Here is a 24,613-nt window from a genome sequence, read left to right on the forward strand (position 1 = left end):
AACACTTCCTGCTGGGTTCAGTTTGTTATTTCAAATGCCCTTGGAAAGAATATTTTCCTTTTCCAAAGGTCCAAATTCCTAGTTCTCAATAAGTTTGCCATGTGCCACACATGGTTTAAATATCAGAACTTTTCTGTGTTTGTTTGTTGGATTTCAACAAGGGGCTATGACATTTCCCTCCCTACCCAACCATTCCTTGCCCTCTCCTCCTTTCCCTTCCCTCCTCCTTGAATAATAATAATAATAATAATAATAAAAGAATACCTGGAGCACAATGCTAAAGAAAACTGAAACCTTGGCCAGGACCCATCCAACAAAAGCTCAGTCAATTTTTCTTCCCCAGGAAAAAGCAACTTCTGAACTTTGCATCTAAGCTGTCTGAAGGAACTTTTGCCAAAGCACCAGTTTTCCTCATTTGTAAGAAACACGGAAAGCAGACAGCCATGTGTGACCTTCACCGGCTGCTGTGCAAGAGAGACGGCTCAGCTGGGCTTTGGGGGCTTCAAACCGACAGGAGCAAAAACTTCAAGGCATCGTTTAAATGGGGAAGAATGAGAGGGGAATGGGATAAATCAGCTTCAGGACCGAGTCCTCCAGTTTATATAATGTGCAGCACAGGGTGATGGAAAAAGCCCCAGACAAGAGACTCAGGACATCTGGATTCAAGTCCCAGCTGAGCTATTTCCTAAGCATCTAATCTTGGACTATTCATATCTCCTTGTTCACCTCAATTTTCTCACTTTTGAAATAAAGTAGTTAGACTAGTTGACCTCTAAATTCCCTTATAGACCTCGTATATTCTAAGACCCAGTCTTTTCTATTCTGCTCCATTAAGATGAGCAATTGAAGATAGATAATAAAAGCAGCTGGATGGTTCAGTGAGTGGAACACCTGGCCTGGTATCAGACGAGCTTATATTCAGCCTCCCATACTCACCAGTTGTGTGTTGCTGAGCAGGTCCCTTTGCCATATTTGCCTCAACTTCCTCATCTGTAAAATGATCTGGAGAAGGAAATGGTCAACAACTCCAGTATCTTTGCCAAGAAAACTCCAAAAGGGATCAGAAAGAGTCAAACACAACTGATAATAACCAAATAACAACAGATGTTTCCTTAAAGAAGGAAACATTAAATTCTGTATAAACACTGTGAGGCATAGAAGGGAGATAATCAGGAACACCTGGATTTAAGTCCCATCTCTGACACGTAGGCTACTTCCCCAATTCTCACTTGCACTCTAGAGGTGGCTGCTACTATGCTCAGAGTTCTAGTACTCTTGTTACAGACCCCACAACTGTGGCTTGCCATTGACATCCATCAGCCAAATTTCAATTAGCTTTGTATATTTGGAAAGGGAAGGAAGGAAGGGAGGGAGGAAGGGAAGAAGGGAGGAAAGAAGGAAGAAAGGAGGAAGAAAGGGAGGAAGGAAGGAAGGAAGGAAGGAAGGAAGGAAGGAAGGAAGGAAGGAAGGAAGGAAGGAAGGAAGGAAGGAAGGAAGGAAGGAAGGAAGGAAGGAAGGGAAGAAGAAAGGAAGGAAGGAAGGGAGGGAGGGATGAAGGGAGGAAGGAGGAAGGAGGAAGGGAGGGAGGAAGGGAGGGAGGGAGGAAGGAAGGGAGGGAGGGATGAAGGGAGGAAGGAGGAAGGGAGGGAGGGATAAAGGGAGGGAGGAAGGGAGGAAGGAGGGAGGAAGGAGGGAGGGAGGAAGGAAGGGAGGGAGGAAAGGAGGGAGGCAGGGAGGGAGGGAGGGAAGAAGGGAGGGAGGAAGAAAGGAAGGGAGGGAGGGAGGAAGGAAGAAAGGGAGGGAGGGAGGGAGGGAGGGAAGAAGGGAGGGAGGAAGAAAGGAAGGGAGGGAGGGAGGAAGGAAGAAAGGGAGGGAGGGAGGGAGGGAGGGAGAAGGAAGGAAGGAAGGGAGGGAGGGAGGGAGAAGGAAGGAAGAAAGGAAGGGAGGGAGGGAGAAGGAAGGAAGAAAGGGAGGGAGGGAAGGAGGGAGGAAGAGAGGGAGGGAGGGAGGGAGGAAGGAGGGAGGGAAGGAAGGATGGAGGGAGGGAAGAAGGGAGGGAGGGAGGGAGGAAAGGAGGGAGAGAGGGAGAGAGAGAGGAAGGATTTATTAAGAACCTACTATTTGCCAGCACTATGATAAGCACTTCATTTGCTTCTCAAAACATTTTTGGGTGGTAATTGAAAGGTAAATTCTATTTACAAGAAAGTGAATAGAAATAGAAATGAAGGGATTGCCTGTATCTAAGGACAGATTTGAACTCAGATATCCCCTTGTCCAGGTTCAACACTTTCTCAATATTCTACTTAACTGGTGACTATATTCTCTCACAAATGCACAGAGTCCTTGGGAAGAGAGGATTTAAACTTAGAGAAGGATGATTGTAAGCCACACATGTAGAGAACACACATGAACAAAGGATAAACTCTTAACTCCCAATTACTGGAATTCCCTTTTTGAATCCATAACCAGCATTCTTCGATGGTATAAGAGTCCTGTTCCTTGAGGCTGTTCCCTCCCTCTGGTGGCCCACCATCTCTCTATAAATATCTGTGTCCATATTTGCCTTCAGTGAGGCCTTCAGCCTCTAGATGCTGCTGTCCTGAGTTCCCATTGACATGGTCATTGAGAGAGAGAAAAGGGGATGGAGAACAGAGAAAGAAAAGAGCCCAGTTGGAAATCCCTGGAATGAGATCCTCTGCTTATGGACCAGTCCTCTGCTTTAATGGACAAATGCTAAAATTTCTCCATTTACTTAAAGTCCTCAGGGGTACTCTTAGCTTCTTCCTGTTAGTTAAGCATACTGTATATTTCACCCAATTAGAAAAGAGTTTGCACATGATAAAGAGATCACCCAGTGCAAACAATGCTTTTTACACATTTTAAAAAATCTAATCTTATCTCTGAAGTGGAAAATGTCCCTACTTTACAAACATAATGACTATGTGACCTTGAACAAGTCATTTAACTTTACAGTTAGACAACTTATATGATTACAAATTTCAGAGCATATGCTAACCTGAATTAGTAGAGGGACTTTCTTTCTTTGGAGTTTATTATCCTAATGAAAAATCACAAGTCTGATTAAAAAAAGAAACAAAAACCCTTTAATTTTATTTCTCCAAGGAAATAAACTATGGCCTCATACAACAAGCATAACAACTCCATGTGTCGAAAAGCATGTCAACATGGGCAAATATACTTTTCTCCCTGAGTTTCATTTTCCTTATCTTTAAATAGATATGAGAATCCTTGTAATGACCCACCTCAATTCTATTCCATTCAACAAGCATTTATTATATGCCTCCTGCATGTCAAGTATTTGCTGTAGTACAGAGACAAGGAAATACTCTTGCCATTATGGAGTAAACATTCTCTTAAAGGAAGAAGGGACACGGAAACCCTTTGAAAACCTCAAAATGTTACCAAAGTACAAACTAATTTTTTTATTATTTTCATTATTGTTACATATTTTCAAACTTCAACCTTTTTTCTTTTCAGGGTCCAGAGATGATCATTTTCATGACCCATCATGAAACTTGCTTTTGGAAACTTTATGAGGAGCTATGAAAAAGAAGAAATTTACAACTGAATCAAAACTCTGGAGACACCAGTATCCTACTCCAGAGTCCCATCATTCCTTGACCTAAGCAAGAGAGGAACTGAGAAAAATGTGGGCAACAGTAAGTTGTGGTTGAGCAGATAAATTTTATTTAAATACTACATTTCGATGTCAATTCAATAGGTGTGCTGATAACAGTGAAATGATAATGCAAGCTTTTTTTTTTTTCTCTATCCCATCAAGTCCTTTATGTGATATTGGAATAAAGGGGCTAATTCTTAACTAAGCTGCCAGTCAGGCTTTGTTGTGATGAGTTTTGAGCATGGAAAACAAATCTGAGAATTCTCTGGATGATCAAGGCAATGCCAAGAGAAGTGCTTCTTCGATTCCAGATTCTAGCAGAGGATAATTCAGAATATGAGCTAGTGGTTAAAAATATCTAAATATTACAGGGAACACATTTCCAAGGAACAATTCCCCCATGTTGTGAATTTTTTGATTCTCTGGTGTTTCCTCTACTTTTTCTTCTACTATTTTCCTTTGGGATGAACACAGAATTTCATTACCAATTATCAGACAAAGTCCTGGAAGGCTCATGTTTAGCAAAAATCATTCTCAATCACTTTTATTATTTAGCATAGTGTTAGTGATATTTAATGGTTTGGTGACCATAATGGTACTTAGAGAATTTTTGTTAAGATCTGTGAGATGAATATTTTGTCTTTTGGATAATTGAAATTTAACTGCCCTATGAAATCAGATGTATTGGTGCTTATTGATTGGTTTGGCTGATCTTTCTCTTTTTCTTTTTAATTAAAATTATTTGGTATAAGGGATAGTTCTTTGGGTGAGATATACAAGAGGACGTCTGCTGTTATTCAATTATTTTAGCTATGTTTGACTCTTGGTAACCCTATTTGGGTTTTCTTGGTAGAGATACTGGAGTGGTTTGCCGTTTCTTTCTCCAGCTTCTTTTACAGATGAGGAAACTGAGGCAAACAGGGTGAAGTGACTTGCCTAGGGGCACACATCTAATAAGTGTCTGAGGCCAGCTTTGAACTCTGAAAGATGAATCTTCCTGACTTTAGGCCTGGCACTCTATCTACTGTACTACCTAGCTGCCTAAGAGGACATCTAGGAAATATAAAAAAAGGAAAAATATTAATAAAAATCTGTTTTCAAAAAAAGAAAGCTAGCTACTTAGTTCTAAAATATATTATACTATTCAAGCAGTGATAGTAGTGGCAGTATATGCTTTGTTGAATTAAAAGAGAGCATGGTTGTCATTGCATATCACTGGCCCTTCACCTTTGTATGAATATGATTTCCCCTTTTCTAGCCACTTTCTTGGTTCTTCTCCTCAGAAATTACTTTCTCTAGGGGCACTCCCTTTGTCATGACTTGGTTTTCCTTACAAACCAGATACAGAGGGGTGAAAAACAGTATGGAAAAGGAAGGAGTCTTGATATATTTCCCATATCAGGATTTCATCTTAGCCTCTCCCAACCAGAGGCTGACTAGTTTACCTAAAATGATTCAGGTTTAAGTTCTTCTTTTTGCTCCAATAAATTATAAAATTAAACCAACAATTCTCTTTTGTTCACTCTAAGCCCTTAGGCCAGGAAATAACTCTGTAATTATCAAATTTATCTCCCTGATTCTCAGCTGCCTGTACCACCCCTAACCCATAGTCTTTCCTCTCTGTGAAACATTTTAGTGAAGAAATACAAAAATCCCAAATACTATGGTTAACAATGTAGTTTTTAAGACAATTAAAACAAAATGAGGAGGAAGGAAAATAAGATTTAGAGAATCAGAGATAAGCTTCAGGAACAGATTCGAGCTTTCCTGAGAAGGGAGAGGCATGAAAATTTAATAGTCCTTGAACATTTCACAGCAGAAACATTTTTAAAGACTGAAAAATGTCAATTATAATGAATGTTTTCTTCATCAGTTTACTCCTTTAAGGAGTTTCTCTTCTCAGAATAAGCAGATCTATTTAGAATTTAGTGAAATTCAGATTCAACTTTGATCTCCATTACTCCAAATGGCTCTATATATATGCCAAATTTTTCTAATGTCCATTATAGTATCCAGACTTTATAAGGCACTATGAAGCCTTAAACTTACTTGCCAGCAAAAACTGTGTTGAGCCTTGCAGGAGTCTTTCCTCACACCATATAGTCACCATAAATGCAAAATGTATTTTCTAACAGAATGCCAGTGATCTGGGGCTGAACACTGATATTTGAAATGTACTAGCATTTGACCTTAGGGAAATTATTTAACCTTTTAATGACTCAGACAACTCTCTAAGAATATAGTTAGAGATAAGTTATCAATCTGCAAGAGTAAATGGACTTTCTTCACTAAAATTCCCTGTATAGATCAAATCACAAATCTAAACCCTTTAACCCCACTTAAAAAACTCTAAAACCTAATTTTAGATATTAATTGATTCTTTTAAACATGGCTACCATTTTAAAAAGATCCTACCTTAATGTAAATGGAAGAATTTAAGCTAGATAAAAGGAAAAACTTCACTAAAATGTGAAAGACTGTTAGACACTATAAGGTGTGTTAAAAAAAAAAAAGGAAAGAATTTATATTATCTCCATTTTTGGATATGTTTAAAAATGAAAGGAACTATTTGAGTGGGATGATTTAGGATAATATTTCCCAAACTTTTCATGTATGATGTAATTGTTCAGTCATTTTTCAGTCATGTCTGATTCTTCATAACTCCCATTTGGGGTATTCTTGGCAAAGATATTGGAATGGTTTGCCATTTTCTTTTCCAACTCATTTTAAAGATGAGGAAACCAAGGCCAACAGGCTTAAGTGACTTGCTCAAGGTCACTCACATAACCGATGGGTTTCTAAGGCCAGATTTGAACTCAAGAAGATGAGTTTTCTAACTCTAAGTCTGGCATGCTATCCATTGTACCATCAAACTGTCCCTTTTAAGTGTAAGAATCCTTTTTAAAAATAAAAAGTCCTTTTCTTATCTTCTCCTCTTACCTCTATAAATCTTTATCCACCCTTCTAAAAATTCCTCCCTGTGTCCTTCAGTTTTCTCACCTCTCTACAAATTCAGAAGACTTCTATACCCTTCCAGATGTACATATTGTTTCCTCTTCAACCCAGATGAAAGTAAGGTTCAAAAATCATCAGCCCTCCACCTTCATTTGCTTCCTTTTTTAGTTTTTCCTCACCCCATTTTATGAGATAATTGCTCCTTTTAACTTTTTCCTACCCAGTTTTATTTTTTAGAATTGCCCCATCTTACACAATTCACCCTAATATTTCTTTCAAACTACTTTAGTAATGATGACAGTTTTAAGAATGCTAATAACATTTTCATACATAAGCTAGCAGTTTGACCTTAATGACTGCCTCATAATTAGTCTTTAATGCTTTTAAGATAGGGTGGGACTCCAAAAAGAATGGGTAAAATAAAGAATAGGACAGTAAAGGGAAAAGATAAATGACAGGGATCAGGTAAAGAGAGAGGATGAAAAGAAAAATAAGTAAAAATAAGATAGAGGAAAATTCACAAATAACAATGATATACCTTTGAATGTGAGTGGGATGAACTCACCCATAAAACAGAAAAACAGAATGGATAAAAATCCAATGATATGTTGTTTACAAGAAACACATATAAGAATGAGAAGGTTGGAGAATAATTTATCATGCTTCAGCTTAAATTTTTAATTAATTTAATATAACTGAACAAGTTGTGGTATATGATTGTGAAATACTACCATGCTATAAGAAATGATGAGCCCACTGATCTAAGAAAAACATGGAATGACTTGCACAAAATAATGAAGAGCAAAATGAGCAGAACCAAGAGAACATTGTATATAGTAACAACAATATTTTTTTAAGAATGACTTTGAGTAAATAAGTGATTTTGACTATTATAAATACCAAAATGAACTGTTAAGGATATATGAAGAAAGATACTATCTGAATCCAGTAAAGAAACTGGTAAATAGAAGTATGTATAGAATAATTTTGCATACACACACACACACTTATTTGTATCCAATAGTAACCCTCTTTAGGGTAGGGGCAACAGAAAAAGAAAAAATTACATGGTAACTTTTTATATATTTAACAGGAATAAAAAGTTGTACATAGATTTGTAGTGTCATGTGCAATCATCTTTTTTTATTCTATTATGTTATGGAAATGTTTGTGGGTCAGTGAATTATTGTGGCTTGCCTCAATTTGAGCTCATGGTTTAATTTAGCTTTAGTTCTTGCTTTATAGAAGGCTTTGTTTCTATTTTTGTAACTCTGATTACATAATAAGTACTTAATAAACCTTTTGTTTGACTTCAATTGGGTTGGAAGACATTATTCAATCAGACCAATGGAAGGGCTATTAAGAGGGCATTACTTAGATCCAAACTTGTATGTGTGTATATGTGTGTGTACGTGTGTTTGCATGTATGAATGTACATGATACAAACAAGGTAAAGGATGGGTCAGAATTCATTGCAGGGCATCAGAAAATCCAAATGAGAATCTATATATAAGCAAATACTCTTTCCCTAGACTAAGTAAATAAAATATTTTGCAAATACATATATTACTATTTTTCAATTCAATCTACAAATATATATATATATATATATATATATATATATAGTATATACATGTATATGTTGTTATGATATATAAAGGACATTTAGAAGCCTCCTGAATCCATAGTAACTTTTTTCTTAATCAAAAAATATAATGACATGGGAAGAGAGAAAAGAGGAATGATACTATACCTTCCTAATGCTATTAAGCAGACAGAATAAAGTAGAATTAAGTTAAGAGGACTAATTTCAAAACTTCATGGCAATGAGAAGATGGTAGGAGTGAGATGGGAAAGGAGAAAACTTCCTGGAAAAGGAAGTTACTTTTATTTTTAATGGTTTTTTATTATTATTTTATTTTTAATTTATAGAATAAAACAAGCATTTTTATAACAATAAATAAAAAGATAGTTGGACATGACACTGCAAATCTATTATGAATACTATGAAGTTCAGAGAGGTTGTAACTTGCCCATGTTCACCCAACTAGCAAGTCAGAACCAGAATTTGAGTCTATCTTTCGCAACTCTACATCTGATGGTCTTCCTACTATAGTACAATGCCTCTGAAAGTTGCTTCTGTTTCAGCATTCTGTGGCCTTTGGGTTTGGCCCAGGTAGTTACCCATGAAAATGGAATGATTGGTAAAAATATTTTAAATCTCTCCTTTATTTCTTCTCCTCTCTCCCTAGACAACAGAGCTGAAAACTGTCTGCCAAAGATTGTCCTCGCTTTATATATATCCTCAGACAAAACCAAACTTAATTCATTGCTTCTTGTGGGGACAAGGAATGTTGACAGTGGAGAGACTGAAATTATTTAATGTCCTTTGTAGTTTTCCTCATCAGACAGAGACTCCCTAGAATTCCAAAGTGGTTGACCACATGGTTTACTCAAGGGCCTTGTGGGAAGATGTTAAATCCCCTAGGACTAGAGAATAGATAGTAGGGTGACCTCTCTGTGTCTCTGTCTCTGCCTCTATCCCTCTCTGTCTATCTTGGTCTCTGTCTCTGTCTTTGTATTTCTGTCTGTCTCTCTGTCACTCTATTGCTGTGTTTCCTTCTCTCCTATCTTCTCTCTTTCTCTGAGCGACAGAGAGAGAGAGAGAGAGAGAGAATCTTTCTGTCTCTGTTTCTCTCTTTCTCACCCTCCTTTTGATAACCCCATCTTTGGTAGTATGGATGTCCATAAGGAAACCCACTTTGAAATGGTTTTCTAAATAAGCAGTTACAATGGGCTATATTCTTCTTGGCTTGTTCTCTCTTTATAATAACTGGGAAGCAGAAGAGTACAAGAAAGAATATTGGATTCAGAGCAAGATCCTTTGATTGCCAGGGCAATGACATGACAATGTCATTTCAGCTTTATGTATCTCAGTTTCCTCATTTGTAAAAATGAAGAGGCTGGAATCTCTGATCTCTAATATATCTTCTAGTCCTAAATCTCTCGGCTTACCCCTTATAAATCAGTATGTTAATTTCAAATGAAATAAAGAAAGAATAAAGACTAATAGCATTCATGAACCTACCAATGACCTAATTCTCAAGGGTAAGAGACACAAGAAGAATGGGGACTGAATAAAGTTATTTTAAACACTTGGGGGCTCAGTGAATATTTGCCCCTTATGAAACCAAAGTTTCATAGACTAGTTGAGGTAAGAGCTAGACTAAGACCTCTCTCGGAGATATCTGTGTGACTTAGACAAGTCAATCATTGGTTTCATCATTTGTAAAACAAGAGGGTTAGACTCAGTGTCTGTTAAGGTCCCTTCCATCTCTAAATATTTATCTCCTGATCTCATGAACTTTGGAGGATCTTTCAACTCTAAGATTTTATGATTCTCCAAGGAACATAAAGGATTTTGCTGACTTTATATACTATTCAAAACCATCTCTCCAACCCCATCTTGGTAGGTCAATAGGGAAAGAAGTTATTATTACCCCATCTTTCATGCAGAGAAATAAGAGAACATATGTATGCACATAATTTTTTTAAGTTACACAATATTTCAGGAAAATCCCGTAACATAGTTACTCTACAACAACCTCCTACTTTGTCCTCTTGACTCCTGATTTTCCCTTCTCCAATCTGTCCTTCATCTCATTTTGTCATTCTCAAAAACAACACCCACCTCTTACCTCACTTTAATCGCTGAATGGGCAACCTTAGGCAAACTGAGACTTGCTGAAGACTTCGCTTAAAAAGGCAAAGGTCTCCCATTGCATTCATGGCCATCTCCAGTCGTCCTGATCTACATCTGGCCACTGGACCCATATGGCTCTGGAGGGAAAAGTGAGGCAGGTGCCCTTGAATAGCCCTCCCTCACTTAAATACAATTCATTTCTATGTCATGGAATCATGTCCAGATGTCAAGAAGAAACGGACAAATAACAACAACACTGGTTCCCTGATTTCTTCTAAAGATCTAAAGGTACAAAATCAGACTTCACTTAATCAACCCTATTTTCTCTCTCGCTATTTCTTAGTGTGAAAATCTGTTTTGTTCTCTGTTCCAATTCAGCCTTTCTTAGTATTCCCCCACACCCACCACACTCACAATTCACTTTCAGGTGTCTTCTGGGGCTTTCTCCCCCCTCTCTTCTAACCTTGGAAAGCCCTTCTTAATTTTCTTCATTTATTCTACATCCTACTAATTTATCAAGTGCCATCTTTTTCATGGTCTAACAAAATGACCTTAAATTGATCTTTCCTTTCTCTTGTTGCTTTTATATTCATTATCTATACCACACAATCTGTCTTATCCTATATGGTCCTGTTCTCTAATCACATAAAATAATTTATTATGTCTATATATCAACATGCAATTAAATCAGAGAACAAAGGCAGGAAGGGAGCTCAATGCCAGTCTAATTCAATCCTTTCATTGCACAGACAAGGTAAACTGAAGCCCAGGCAGCCTAAAATGCCTTTGCCAACATCACACAATCAAATCAAGTCAGTGAGTATTTTTTAACTACCTACTGTGTGCCAGACACAGTGCTAAGTACTAAGTGGACAATGAAAGGCACAAGACAGTCCCTGTTCCTGAAGCTCTCATTCTAATGTACAGCTAGGTGACACAGTGGTAGTAAAGTCAAATCTAACCTCAGACACTCACTAGGTGTGTGACTCTACAAAAGTAACTTGATCTCTGTTTGCCTCAGTTTCCTTATCTGTATCTGTAAAATAGAGATAATAATAGCAGTTACCACCTAAAATCAAATAAGATATTTACAAAGCAATTACCATAGTGCCCAAAACATAGAAATGATACATAAATATTAGCTATTAGTATTAATGGGAGAGACATTTTATAAATAACTGAGTTCATATAAAATATAAAGTAAATTGAAGATGATCAATAGAGGGAAGGCACTAATAATAAAGGGGATCAGGAAAGGTTTCTTGCAGAATGTGAGATTATAACTGGACCTTGAAGGAAATCAAAAGGAGAATGGAGAGCATTTCAGTCCTAGGGTTCAGCCAATGAAAACATATGTAGTGAGGAATTGGGATGTCTTGTTCAAAGAGCAAGAAGGAGACCACTATCACTGAATTGCAGATATGAGAGGGAATAAAGTACAAGTAGACATAGTAGGAAGGATTAGGCATATCACAAAGGGCTTTGAATGCCAAGGGGAGGTTTTAAATGATCCTAGAAGTGCCATTGGAGAAATCCCAAGAGGCAAGATTTGAATCTTGGTTGCCTAGATCCAAAATCAGTGCTTGATCCACTGGAGCCCACCACTGTTTCATGTGTTTATGTGTGGTCTCCTCGGTTACATTATGCCTTCTGTGTGAACAGGAACTAGGAGAATCCTCATACTTATCTGTAGCCCACTTAGTAGGTGTTGGGCACACAATAAATGCTTGAACCTGATTAAGAACCTGAGACAGAAATCTAATCTGTACCTCCTAGGTCAAAGCACTACTTCACAAGGGTGGTCTCCATGAGAGCTCAGTGCCATGTCACCTCCATAGTCATCCCGAGCCCAGCAGAAGTCCCTGATTGTTTTCCTTGTCATTGGTTCCACCATCACAGATGCCTGTGACTTCACAGAGCCCTGCCCTATCCCCTTTGCAGAGATAAACTTAATAATTCATCCCTGCATAAGTCATGTCAGTTATACAATTAAACATGCTCTCCTCCCCATGATGGAGCTTTATGGAGGTATAAATCACCACCAAAAGGCAATTTAGTGCAGACAGGAATTTTATTGAGGGATGCAGATCCCCTGGGCTTGTCTGGAAAATGAGAAACATATTCAAAGACCAAGTGTCCTGCAGGGTGTAAGATTCGTTGAGGTTACAAAGAGGCACGTCTAGACTGAGATTTAACTTTCTCATTTAAATCAAGTAAAATGGAATTCCCTTGGATATGATTACCTAAGACTTTCTGCGTTTGATTAGGGATTACAGAGCCCAGTGGCTTGAACTGCAGAAATTATACTGTCGAAAAGGGCTCCTGTCCAATGTCCAGGAAGTAAACAGGAGCTAGGGTTTGGCAAATGACCCTTGAACTTTGCAGCATTTTCACATCCTGACCAGACACTTTCCCTGACTGGAGAACAGAGACTGTGGTTTTGCAGAATCTTCTGTGGCTTTTTTTTTCTCTCTCAGAGGGACTTTGCATTTTTTTTTTCTAAAATATGAAGAAACTCTTTGGGTTTCCCTCTGATGGTACTTTCACTCAGTGAAAATGAGTCCAGCTAAAAAGGCAATTTATGAGAATTCATTCTGAAAAGAAAACACACACACACACACACACATATATAATATATATATATATATATATATATATATATACATATATACGTGTGTATATGTGTGTGTGTGTGTATCTATGTAAACCTGAATCAAAGGTACAGAAAGAAATGGAGGGCAGTGCACTTGCCAGACCCTCAACTGATTTCATCATTTTTTTTACTTTTTTTATTTTTACTTTAACAAAATCCAAATAAAAAGAGCATTTCTATATTCATTGTAGAAAAGAAAGTATTGTACATTCAATTACAAATCTCTATCATATAGTTCTTATTTTTCTTTTAAAATATACTAGGCCTGTATCCCAAAGAGATTTTTTTAAAAGGGGGGAAAGAACCTACTTGTTCAAAAATATTTAAAGCAGCTTTTTCTGTGATGGCAAATAATTGGAAAATGAGGACATGCTCATCAATTAAGGAATGGCTGAATGAGTTGTGGTATATGATTGTTATAGAGTACTATAAGAAATAATGAGTAGGTTGGTTTCAGAAAAAGTAGGGAAGATTGATACGAATTGATGTAAAGTAAAGTGAACAAGACCTGTTTAACAGTAATAGTAATATTTTTCATTGAAGAATTGTGAATGACTTAGCAATTCTCAGAAATACAATGATACAAAACAATCCTAAAGGACTAATGATGAAGCATATTTTTCACCTATAGAGAAAGAAGTGATATTTTTTTAAATACAGGCTAAAGCATGTTATTTTTCTTTTTTTTCATTCTTTTTCTTTTATTTCAGTCTTCTTGTATAAAATGACTAATATGCAAACATTTTACATGATTGCACATGTATCATTTATATCTAATTGCTTACCATCTCAGAGAGGTAAGGGGGGAGAGAAAGATAGCATTTTTAAAATATATTTAAAATTGTCCTAATGTAATTGGGTGAAAAATAAAAAATATATTTTTTAAATGAAATGATAAGCCGAATGGTTTCAGAAAAACTTGGGAAGACTTATAATGAACTCGTGCGAACTTTCATGAGCTTATACAGAACAAGTAAAACGTTATTTATCTTTCCTTTCTAAGATGCAAAAATGAGAGCATTTGTCAAATGTAGATTTGTCATATGCTAGAACTGGAGAAACTTCAGGGTCATTTGGTCCAAGTGCTTCACTTTGCAGATGAGGGAAGTGAAGTCTGGAAGTCACAGACATCCTGTCAACCCTAAAGCCTCTATTTAGATCCTCCCACCTGGGTCCAATTTGTTCATCTTTACCACATCTCTGCTAAGTCTCAGATAGGGCAGATCCCTCTCTTGGAACTATCAATGTCTATTTGACTTCTGAGTCATACTTCACTGAGTTTCTCTGTCTGGGACAAGTGAAATTATGTTTCACTAAGTGTTGCCATCTTCTCTCTCTGCTTTGGAGTATTATGAGCATCTATTGCCTTCTAGCCCACGGGATCCTCCTCCCTTGACCAAGTCCCTGATGTCTGATATAACATTTATAAAGAGGCAGACTCCTTTCAACAACAGCATGAAGGTTGTTCTATTATGCTTGATTTCATGAGCATTTCCTGCTTCATGAGCCTGTGAAAACTGCAAAATCTTTGTCATAGGGATAGAGATTGAACCTATCATTTCATTGATAGGAAGAACTTCCAGATGAAACAACTTCCTCTCTCAAGGCAGTTTGGCTTTTACTTGGCAACTAATAAACTAAAAGTATTGTCCAGAACACTTTGAGATTAAGTGACTTGCCCAGGTTCACTTAGACATTGTTCTATTTGGACCATTTGTTCTAATTCTTATTTTACAGATGAAGGAATTAGGTCCCAAAGAGGTAAAACAAAACAAAACATAACAAAAACACTTGTCCAATCGACAGCTTGATTCAATAACTGCTATTTATTACCTTTATGACATTGTACAATAATCCGCTTAATTTTCCAAGGTCTCACCTTCTTCATCTGTAAAATGAAGGAACTATATTGGATGACCTCCAAATTTCCTTCTCTTTCTAAATCTTTTTCCATATCTCTGAGAACATACAGTGACATCAATGCTGTATATACAACTATGTTTTTACAAGTGAATAAATGTTTTTTGAGAGTAAGTGTGTATGTGTGGAGGTGGATAATATTCTTTACTTGTAGTCCATTAGACAGACATTCAAAATCTTGCTTCTAATATTTAATAGTTATATGACTAAAGGCAAATTGCTCGAAATCGGGATAAAACCTGTACTGTCAGCCTTCAAAAGTTGTTATAAGGCTCATTTGTAAAATTTGTCATGTTCTTTTTCACTGCATTTTCCCTAGAATCTTGGGATGGTGAGTTTGAAGGGAACTTAGACATTATTTTTGCCCAGCCCCATCATTTGACAAATAAAGAAACTCACACAAAGTTATTATGAAACATACTCAGGATCATACTAATTGGTAGTGAGTTCAAGATCCCAAGACTTCTATCTCTCTTGTCCAGCAGTCTTTCCTTCACCCCATGCTGCTTTCTCCGAACTCCTGGAGGATGCCTAAAACAATGTACACAAATCCAAGACATAATAGCATCCCTAATGTCATGAGCTTCAAGAAAAAAAAGGCTTTACGGGTCATTTAGTACATTCCAACCATTTTACAGATTCAAAAACTGAGGTCTATTTAAAATCATACAGTTAATAAATAGCAAAATCTGGATTCAAAGCTAGATCCCCTGACTCTAGAGACATTCCTCCTTCCAAAACACCACATCGTCTATTCCATATTTTTCTCTTTGTCTCTGGGGAGCAACATAAGCTCAGACATCTACCATCTGCAATGTGTCCCTGAAATGCTTCAGCCTGAGAGTTGGACCATTCCTTGCTCTAAGTGGCAACTGCCAGCAGCATGTCAAGTCCTAATTAGCAGGAATAGTTCTTGGTTTCCCAGGTGAGATGAAGTTACTATGGAAAAGGTCAAGAAAAGCAAGAAAAATAGAAATAAGATACTGTGTGATGTGTTATCCTGAGGCAAGGGGCCACCTGTTGAGGGCTGTGTTTTGTGTTTGCCTTTTGACATCACAGCTTAGGGATTGGAGACATTCTTCTCTGGTCTACCAGCTATTTGGGATGAGAAGTCAGGCTTCTCATGTGCTTTAGAACTTCAGATTGGCTTAAGAAAGATAAATTCTGAAAGTCTGTCCATCTTGAAGCTGAGAGTCTGATATAAGAAAAAAAAAAAAAAAAAACCCTGGCTGATAAAGAGGATACTGGAAAAGGTCCTCAGTGTCTTATGCACAGTCCTAATAGAATAGCCTAGTAGAAAACAATTATTGCATGCATCAGAAAAACTGCTTTCAAGTTCAGTCTGTAGCATATGATACTGAACATCTGTATGAAAAGCAATTAAAAATTGGTTTTCTAGATGCTTCTAAAGCTCTAATATTTATCTATAATAATATCTAACATAAAAAACAAATGTCTAAATATTTCTAAAATCTACTTGGCCTTCATATTTGGATATTTAACTGAAAATTCCATTTCCAACCAGATGTTTGGCATCATGTAGGTCCAGACTAAGTGCTGGATCTGCCAGTGAATGATGTAGGAGTCTTGGGCAAATGTTTCCCTGGCAATAATATGAGAGTACAGGGTAAAGAAGGGTTAGAAAAGCTCCTATTTATTGAGCTATCATCATCACTTTAGATTTTTTTACATTCCATGAACCACAAATATTGATTTTAAAATTAATGAAGTATCATATCCATATCATATTTATATTTTTAATTTATTATTTTTTGTGAGGCATTCTTTTTCTTTGCTAGACCTTACATTTGCTAGATCAATACATCAAGAAAGAAAAATTAGACTATATAAATTAATAAAGTATCTTAATAATATTTCAATCTAATTAGGCTTAGAACTAATTTACTCATTAAATGTTATACTAATTGAACTTCAGATCTAGTTATGGAACACACAAAAAAACATATGTGTGTATGTGTATTTCTTGCAAGGAGTAAAGGTTCAATTGTTTTGTGTGTGTGTGTGTGTCTGTGTGTGTCTGTGTGTGTGTGTGATGAAAGACAGATAGACAGAGACTGAAACAGAGAGAGATCGAGAGAGAGAGAGAGAGAGAAAGAGAGAGAGAGAGAGAGAGAGAAAGAGAAAGCGCACTTTAATAATAAACCAGGTATGGGTTCAAATTATTCTGTTTCCTAATAACAGGAAAGGTTGATATTTGTGAGAGAGATAATTACTTAGATAATGATTAAATGGGAAAGTAGTTGGAAAGCCAAAGACCTGCTAATCATTAGGCAGCTCATAGGCATTAGAGTTAGATGAAACCTTGAAGAGCAGCTAATTCAATCCCTTCATTTTAAAAATAAGAAAACTGAATCCCAGAGAAACTACATACCTTGCTCCAGGTGACACAGACAGTTATTAGTGATGGGGCTTGGTTTGGGACCTAAAGGTTTTCCCTTCAAATACAATATTGTTTCTTGATTGGCTAAAAGTAAGCCTTGGATTATAAAATGGATGACTGAGATCTGTCTAGAGCACCTTGAACAGTGTATCCAGATGGGCATTAGACGGTTCTAGTATATGACATTTTTTTCTAGGGAAAGGCATAATATGAGAGAGTAGGCAATTACAGTGTGGGCTTTGGCCAGAAACTTAGCTAAAATAACAGCTGAGGTAGTCTGAGAACTATCCTATCTGTGCTAGAGACGCATGTAAAACATATTTTCTCCCACTCAATATTTAATGTTGCCTTTCTACTCTTATTATGAGTTTTTCCTTCCATTGAGTTTAAATAATCCTCTCTGTAATTTCCACTCATTGTTCCTAGCTGAATGCCATCTTTGGTATAAAGATCACGCCATACACCCTATACCCCCTAACTTTCTCTTCACTTGTGCAAACCTCATTAGGACCATAAAACCCCAATAAGGTACATGATAGGTGTCTATGTCCCTTGTAGCAAACCTAAATATAATCATTATTTCCTAAATGACATAATCAGAACATTGGATCACTTCTGGAAGGTAAGAGGTAACTAGGGGACTGGAGAAGCAAGGCTATTTGTTTAGCAGAAACCACTGGTTTAGAATAACCATTGTTCAAATACCTATGGTCAGTTTCCTGGCATTGGAGCCAACTGGAAGAAAAGAACGCAGTTGGCTGTTTGCTCCAGTCTATACAAATGCAAGCCCTCCTCTGCAGTTTACAAGTCATTATCACATCATACCATCGGCTTGACTCAGGCAAGCATGTAAACAAAATGACCCGCTCTGAAGAACCAGTGAAGGAAAAGAGTTGTTTGGTCTGCTGTCAGGAACAGATTGCTGGAATATTATAACCCCATTCCAAAAGGAACAACAACAACAAAGATTGTGTTAAACAATTTAGATACACTATTAGACTTGCTTTTGCTCAGCCCCAGATGACTTTCAAAGGAATGAGACGTTGGCTCAAGTGTTGTATGGCCAGCCTAGAATTCCTCATGGAGGCTCATCCCTAAAAGATGGGCCCCAGGGTGACTAAAATTTTAACTCTGATGTTTCAGGAAAAAGAAAACTGCAAAGTTTAGTCCTTTCCTGATTCTGAAGAACTAGAAAGAGAGGAAGGGAGCACAGAAGCTCCTGAGAGTCAGGCAGTTCTTCAATTGTCTCCAAAATATTCATCTATCTTTTGGTGCTTTTCATTTTTTGTCTTTGTCCATTGATCAATGAATTGAGCTAAATCTCATCCATCAAGTGAGAGTGAGAAAGTCCAGAGACCACTGCAGTCAGAATGTAGTTGATTTCTTTCCTGAATAGAGACATAAAAGCCAATGAGAATTGGAGTACATACTCATTTTTAAAACATTACCATAAAATCACTTTACAAAAGAGCAGAAAGCAATTGAAGAGAGAAAAAAGCATATAGGAAACTATGCAAATCTCAACTTAAATAGAACTATGCTAGGGCTCTGTAACCCAGGGATAGACAACTAACAGAAATATCATGAGGCATCTTTATGGGGTGAAAAGACCAAACATGCAAGACTATTTGTTTAATGAAAGTAAGTGGTTTTGAATAGTCATTTTTCAAATACCTATTGGTTATGATATACTACTGTACAGGCAGCCTATTCACTTATTGCTTATTTTGTTTCTAATCAGCCAATTACAAGCATCTATTAAATTCTACTATTTACCAGGTATTATACTATGTACTGAGGTACTAAAAGTGAAATCGTCTCTGCCCTCAAGGAGCTTATGTACAGTCTCCAATTATTTCTTTCATGAGATCAGTCAATTCTCCTACCTACATACATATATGTGTGTGTGTATATACGCATATACACACACACATATAACATGTTTATTTGAATATATTTATGTTTATACAAAGTTATATAACCTGTGACTTGTAGTAGAAGGCTCCCTGTGAGGAACATTCTTTACCAATACAAATTGTCACCATAGCAAGGTATAGTCTTGAAGGATTGCCTGGGGGTTTAGTAGGGCACTAAAAAATTAACTGCCCCAAAATTCACAGTCAGTGTGTAACGGAGGTGAGACTACAATTCAGGTCTTACTGATTCCCAAGCCAGCACTCTATGCATATGCCTCACATATCCACAAATGTATTAAAAAGAAAAGTGAGGTATACATAATAGTAATCCAAAGCTTCATGTCCAATCCTCTTATGTGGAAATGCTCATTTTATTTGTTGTGTGTTAAATTCAGAATAAAAATTAAAGATTTAAAATATTAGATAATTTTCCAAATGATATTATATAGTCATATGTATAAGAAGTATATATAGTATGTATATACTTACACATACCTCACATATACATATATACACAATATAAAATGTATTTTTTTCCCAAACATATATTTTCCTAAATACAACTTTCAATAAAGAAAATAGAAAATAACTCTTTTTTATCAATGTAAATTGACAGATATTCTGCAATATAGGCTTGAGGCACTGAGAGATTACTTGTCTGGTAACAGGGTCACACATCCAGTAGATGTCAGAAATAAGATTTGAGGCCAGATCTTTATGACATCATGGCCAGATGTGTGTCCATTATGCCAAACTGGTTTTTTTTACATTTGAGTAAATGGAAAAATGGACAATGTTTTCAATCATCCCAAATTAATACCATAAAAGCCTGTCTTTTTAACATAAATATTTTCCTACTACTGATAAATGACTAAAAGGCAAGGATACCATGATTTCAGAAGAACCAAAATTATAAATAACCCAAATGGAAGTGGAAAAAGTAATATGATGATGCAGAATATTATCAATGAATGTGAAAGGTAGAGTAAAAGACATCCTCATATTGGCCATTAAAAGAAGTAAGCTGGTCATGTAGAAAATGGCAAACAATGGTAGATAATCAACTGGTGCATTGATGATTCCAGGATATTAAAGGAACCAAGAAATAAGCTCATGTTACATTGGTTCAGTCTTCCACAAACAATTTATGGAAATTCATTGACAAAAATTGCACAGGATGAGAAGCTATGGGGCAGAGGGAAAGTGACCCATTGAAATCAATGATCCATTGAAATGTCAAAGTATCTTCTTAGTGATACTCACCTTGGCCTTGCAGTTCACAAGAATCTCCAGGTGTGAGGCAACAAGGTTACCCAATGGATAGAACATTGGCTGTGGAGTCAGGAGGACCTTGGTTCGAATCCCACCTCAGATACTTGACCTCACTAAAACAACAACAACAATAATAACAACAACTCTAAACTCATATATTCTCTGTTTTCCAACTGATCCAATGACCCCAGATTGATGGGGTTTTTATGTTCCTATTTCTTCTTCCAACAACTTTTCTGTCTTCTCCCACTGCATCTAGGGCTATTGACAATCATTTCAACCTCTATCTTGCCACTTGACTGAGGAGAGAATGAAGCTGTTGACTCTGCACCGTTTTGTTTCACTTAAGTCCAGTTTACCTGCAAGTCAAGCTATCAACCTCCTGATGACATTGGTCATTTTTGAGAACAAAAGATAAATGACAACAACAATAATCTTCTTCCTCAATGTCAAGCTTTTTTGACTATTGCTTTCTTCTTTTAGAAAAGAAGCCAATTTAGATTTTGTGTCAGGACATGTTTCTTAATAATCAGAGGTATCCAACCATGGATTAGACTGCCTGGAATGGCTCCCTCTCTCCAATGGAGTTCTTCAGCAACCACTTCTGAATAACTGCTTGTCAGACTATAGAAAGTATTCTTGTCCAGCTGCAAATTAAATAGAAAACTTTGGAATTCCCTTCCGGTTCTTAGATTCTGTGACTTTTGGCTTATCTCTAGCTCACATTTCTTCTAATTCTTCACTTCTCATTTTCAGAAATCATCAATTTAGAGGTAGAAATAACAATGGAGTTCATTTAATTCAAGAGCCCATTTTATAGTTGAAGAATGCAGAAAACCAGGATTGTTAGCATCATATCTAAAACAAGAGGAAAAAAAAGGTAGACCTAGGTAGTTCTTCAGTTTGTCAATGAGTCAACATTTATTAGGAACTTTATTGTGTGCCAGACACTGTGTTGAGTCATAAGGATACAAAGAAAAGCAAAACTTAAAATCAAAAATCGATTAAAATCTAAAAGGATATAAAATTTAACTCAAGGGCAATGTGGCATTGATTTTTGTCTACTCAAGAGCCTTGTTTGCTTTCCTAAGTATTTCCTAACTATCCTAAACATCCTAATAATCTATTCCAGTAATTTTCCAGAAACTGATATAAAGATAAGAAACCTAAATTTTGTAGAATATACCTCCTTCCAATTTATTTATTTTTATAAATTTACTATTCCCAATTCCTTCTTTCCCTTTAAAAAAAAAGGTGGGGGGAGGAAGATAATTGCATATATCCAGTTGTGAAGACCTTCTGTAATCCTCCATGATTTCTCAAAAATCATAAACATATGACCAAGTTTTTTTTTTCTAAGCCCAATAAATCCCTGCTTTGTCCACTACAATATAATACAGTGAGAGGCAACTTACTCATTCAATGTCTTCACTATATCATGAGGGAATTGGAGGGGACAAAATGACAGTCCATGGAAGCAAATTTCAATCTTAAGTTGCTCAGTTGCCTGCAATAAATTTGAGGCATTAAATACTACATTCTAAGCACAATTTTTGTCATTCTTTATTCCACATTAGAGGATCCTATTCTGAATAGGTCCCCAAACTTTCGGAATACCGTATTTACCTTATATCCGGCACATAATGACCGAGCCCGAACTGATTTCTCTTTTTCAGCCAATTTTTCAGTCCTAGAAAAACAGAATATGGGGTTCCTCTTTCCTTTTTAAGTGTCTGGTTCTGCTCCATTTGAAATTCAGGTAGACTTGTTGCAAGTTACTTAACGTCCTCAGGGATGGATTCTGCCCTTAGAGATTAGACTAGTAGAGACTGACTGCAAGCCTTTGCTCAGTCTTTCAGGTTAGTTTCCGTCTCCATCCACACAGTTTGGGTTCTGTTCATCCCTGCTCTATTTCTTTCATATTTCTCCTCCTCATTCTCTAACTGGCTGCTTTCCCCCTCAACTTCCATTCTGCATTTAGTTATTCCAAAACCTACTAATTGATTTCCATTACCCTGCTCTTTCCAATCCATCCTCCCTCCTCCCCTCCCCACAATTTCCAAAATGTTATTACTAAAACACAGACTTGATGTGTTACTCCCCTCTTCAAACAGCCTCTGGATAAAATATACAAGTGTATAACAGGGAAGTCCCTGTTTTGCATTTAAAGGCCTTTATAACCTAGTTCTAGATTTATTACAAATTAATTCCTTATAATCAATTTATGCTTCAACTAAAATAATCTATTTGCTGTTCCCCCTCAATCTATCTCCCATCTTCATCCTTTTTACAAACTGTGGTCCCCAAGACTAGAATGCAATCTCTTCTCATCTCCACCTCTGGAAATCTCTATCTTTTGAAGATTCTCCAGATCCTTTGTTCATGCTATCTCCCTTTATAGGATGGAAGCTCCTGAAGGTCAGATGCAGTTTTGTTTTGTCTTTCTCTCTGGGTTTGCTGTGGTAATAACCACTTAATATATGCTTATTAATACATAATGAATAATGATTTCCCCTTAACTCTCTGAACAAGGTTCGTTCAAAAATCTCTTTTCTCTCTGAAACTCTGTCCCTAGTCATTGCCAATATCATAAACCTACCTGGCCCACTCCACAGGTCAGTCTTGGGCTGAGGATGGGGAGATAAGGGTGCTTCTGTCACAGTGTTCAGCAAACTGAACACTAAAGCTTCTCTTTAAAAAATATTGATAGGTCCCTTATGCATTTTGGAACTTAGCATAAAATTGTCTTTCCTATAGAAAATTCCATCTCTCCTCTCTAGTATTTCGTTTTAATTTGCTTATCCCTGTATCTGTTCCTTTGGTTCAACTTTTCTTTGCCACATTTTCCCCAAACCCTTTGTTCAGTAGACAGCAGAATTCCTCCGATCTGCTTTTACTAACTGAACACATTCCTGAGCCTGATTCCAAGGACTCTTTGGAAATATTTTCCTCCAACACTCTCCCTCCCCTTCTTCTCCCCCCTATACATGAATGTTGACCTTTTCTCCAGTAAAGACATAGACTCCAAACTCCCACTTTCTTTCTGCAAGTTCATTTCAGCATCTCCGCCTTTCTTGTGAAATACTTATCATCACTAAATACTCAGGGTTTCTGTATAGTTACATTATACTAAGGCATCAGAGGGAGCACTACCTTGCTTGCCCTTTGCATATTTAAACACCAAGGATTGACAATATACCCTGAGCTGTTAAGTTTCTTTCATGGGAGGCATTGGCCCTATTCACTAGCTTCTCTCACATATTTTGCCCCTAGATCAGGGTTGAAAATGGAAATGCTTCTCTCTGGGATCTCTGGCAGCACGACCACCAGACTATTTTCTACTGTTGAATGATTTACATACTGATGGGTTTGGGAGATCCTGAAGGATCATTAGTCTCCTACCCCTCATTTCCACCAGTGCTGCTAATATACTTTTTCCAGATCTCATGGCTGAATTCTCCTTTACTGACCATAATTCTATCACTCTTCAGTATTACTCCCTGAAGGCACACTACAAGCAATTCTGGATTCATGTCTTCTATTTTGCAGCCATGGTGCTATAATTATTATTATTCAGCTGAGTTCTGTCCTTAGGGTCTAGAAGAGTCCTAGCAATGTGTTCTCCTGGTCAGAAAGTAGAGCTGAAGTCTCTCACTCTTCCTCTCTCTATTATATGACATAGGCTGAAGTTGCTGGGAATAGGGACTAAACAAATCTACATTAGGGAACTGAGACTTCTGCTTTGTTCATGGTACATTTGTACATTGTACATGTGGCCTTAATCATCATTATAATTACCAAGAAAAACTTCTGGGGTGACACTGACTTGGCCATGGTTTTTAAAGGACTGACAATCTCAGACAATGTATTTAAATAATTAACAAATTAATTAATTAATTATGGGTCAGAAGCTGTGCTAGATATTAAGACACAAATAGAAAAATGAGACGATCCTTGATCTCAAGGAACTTATATTGTAATGAGATCCCAGAGAGAAGCATGTTCATTTTCAACCCTGCTATAGGGGTGAAATAGATGAAGGAAGCTAGTGAATAAGGCTAACGCCTTTCAAGAAAGAAACTTAACAGCTCAGGGTACATTTTCTATCCTTGGTATTTAAACATACAGAGGGTAAGCAAAATAGTGTTCCCCC

The 24,613-nt window shown here is 36.9% G+C and overlaps 1 protein-coding gene across 1 annotated transcript in view; it reads left to right on the forward strand.

Annotated features, from left to right (window-relative positions):
* The first annotated feature begins 3,485 nt into the window (after positions 1–3,485).
* Positions 3,486–24,613, forward strand: part of NEDD9 (neural precursor cell expressed, developmentally down-regulated 9) — a 139,730-nt gene continuing 118,602 nt past the window's right edge. Inside the window, exon 1 of the mRNA XM_012541649.3 lies at positions 3,486–3,680. Coding sequence (XP_012397103.1) covers positions 3,669–3,680 — 12 coding nt within the window. The 5' untranslated portion in view covers positions 3,486–3,668. The remainder of the gene's footprint in view (positions 3,681–24,613) is intronic.

Source organism: Sarcophilus harrisii, chromosome 1 (assembly GCF_902635505.1).
Source record: "Sarcophilus harrisii chromosome 1, mSarHar1.11, whole genome shotgun sequence".
Classification (NCBI taxonomy): Eukaryota; Metazoa; Chordata; class Mammalia; order Dasyuromorphia; family Dasyuridae; genus Sarcophilus; species Sarcophilus harrisii.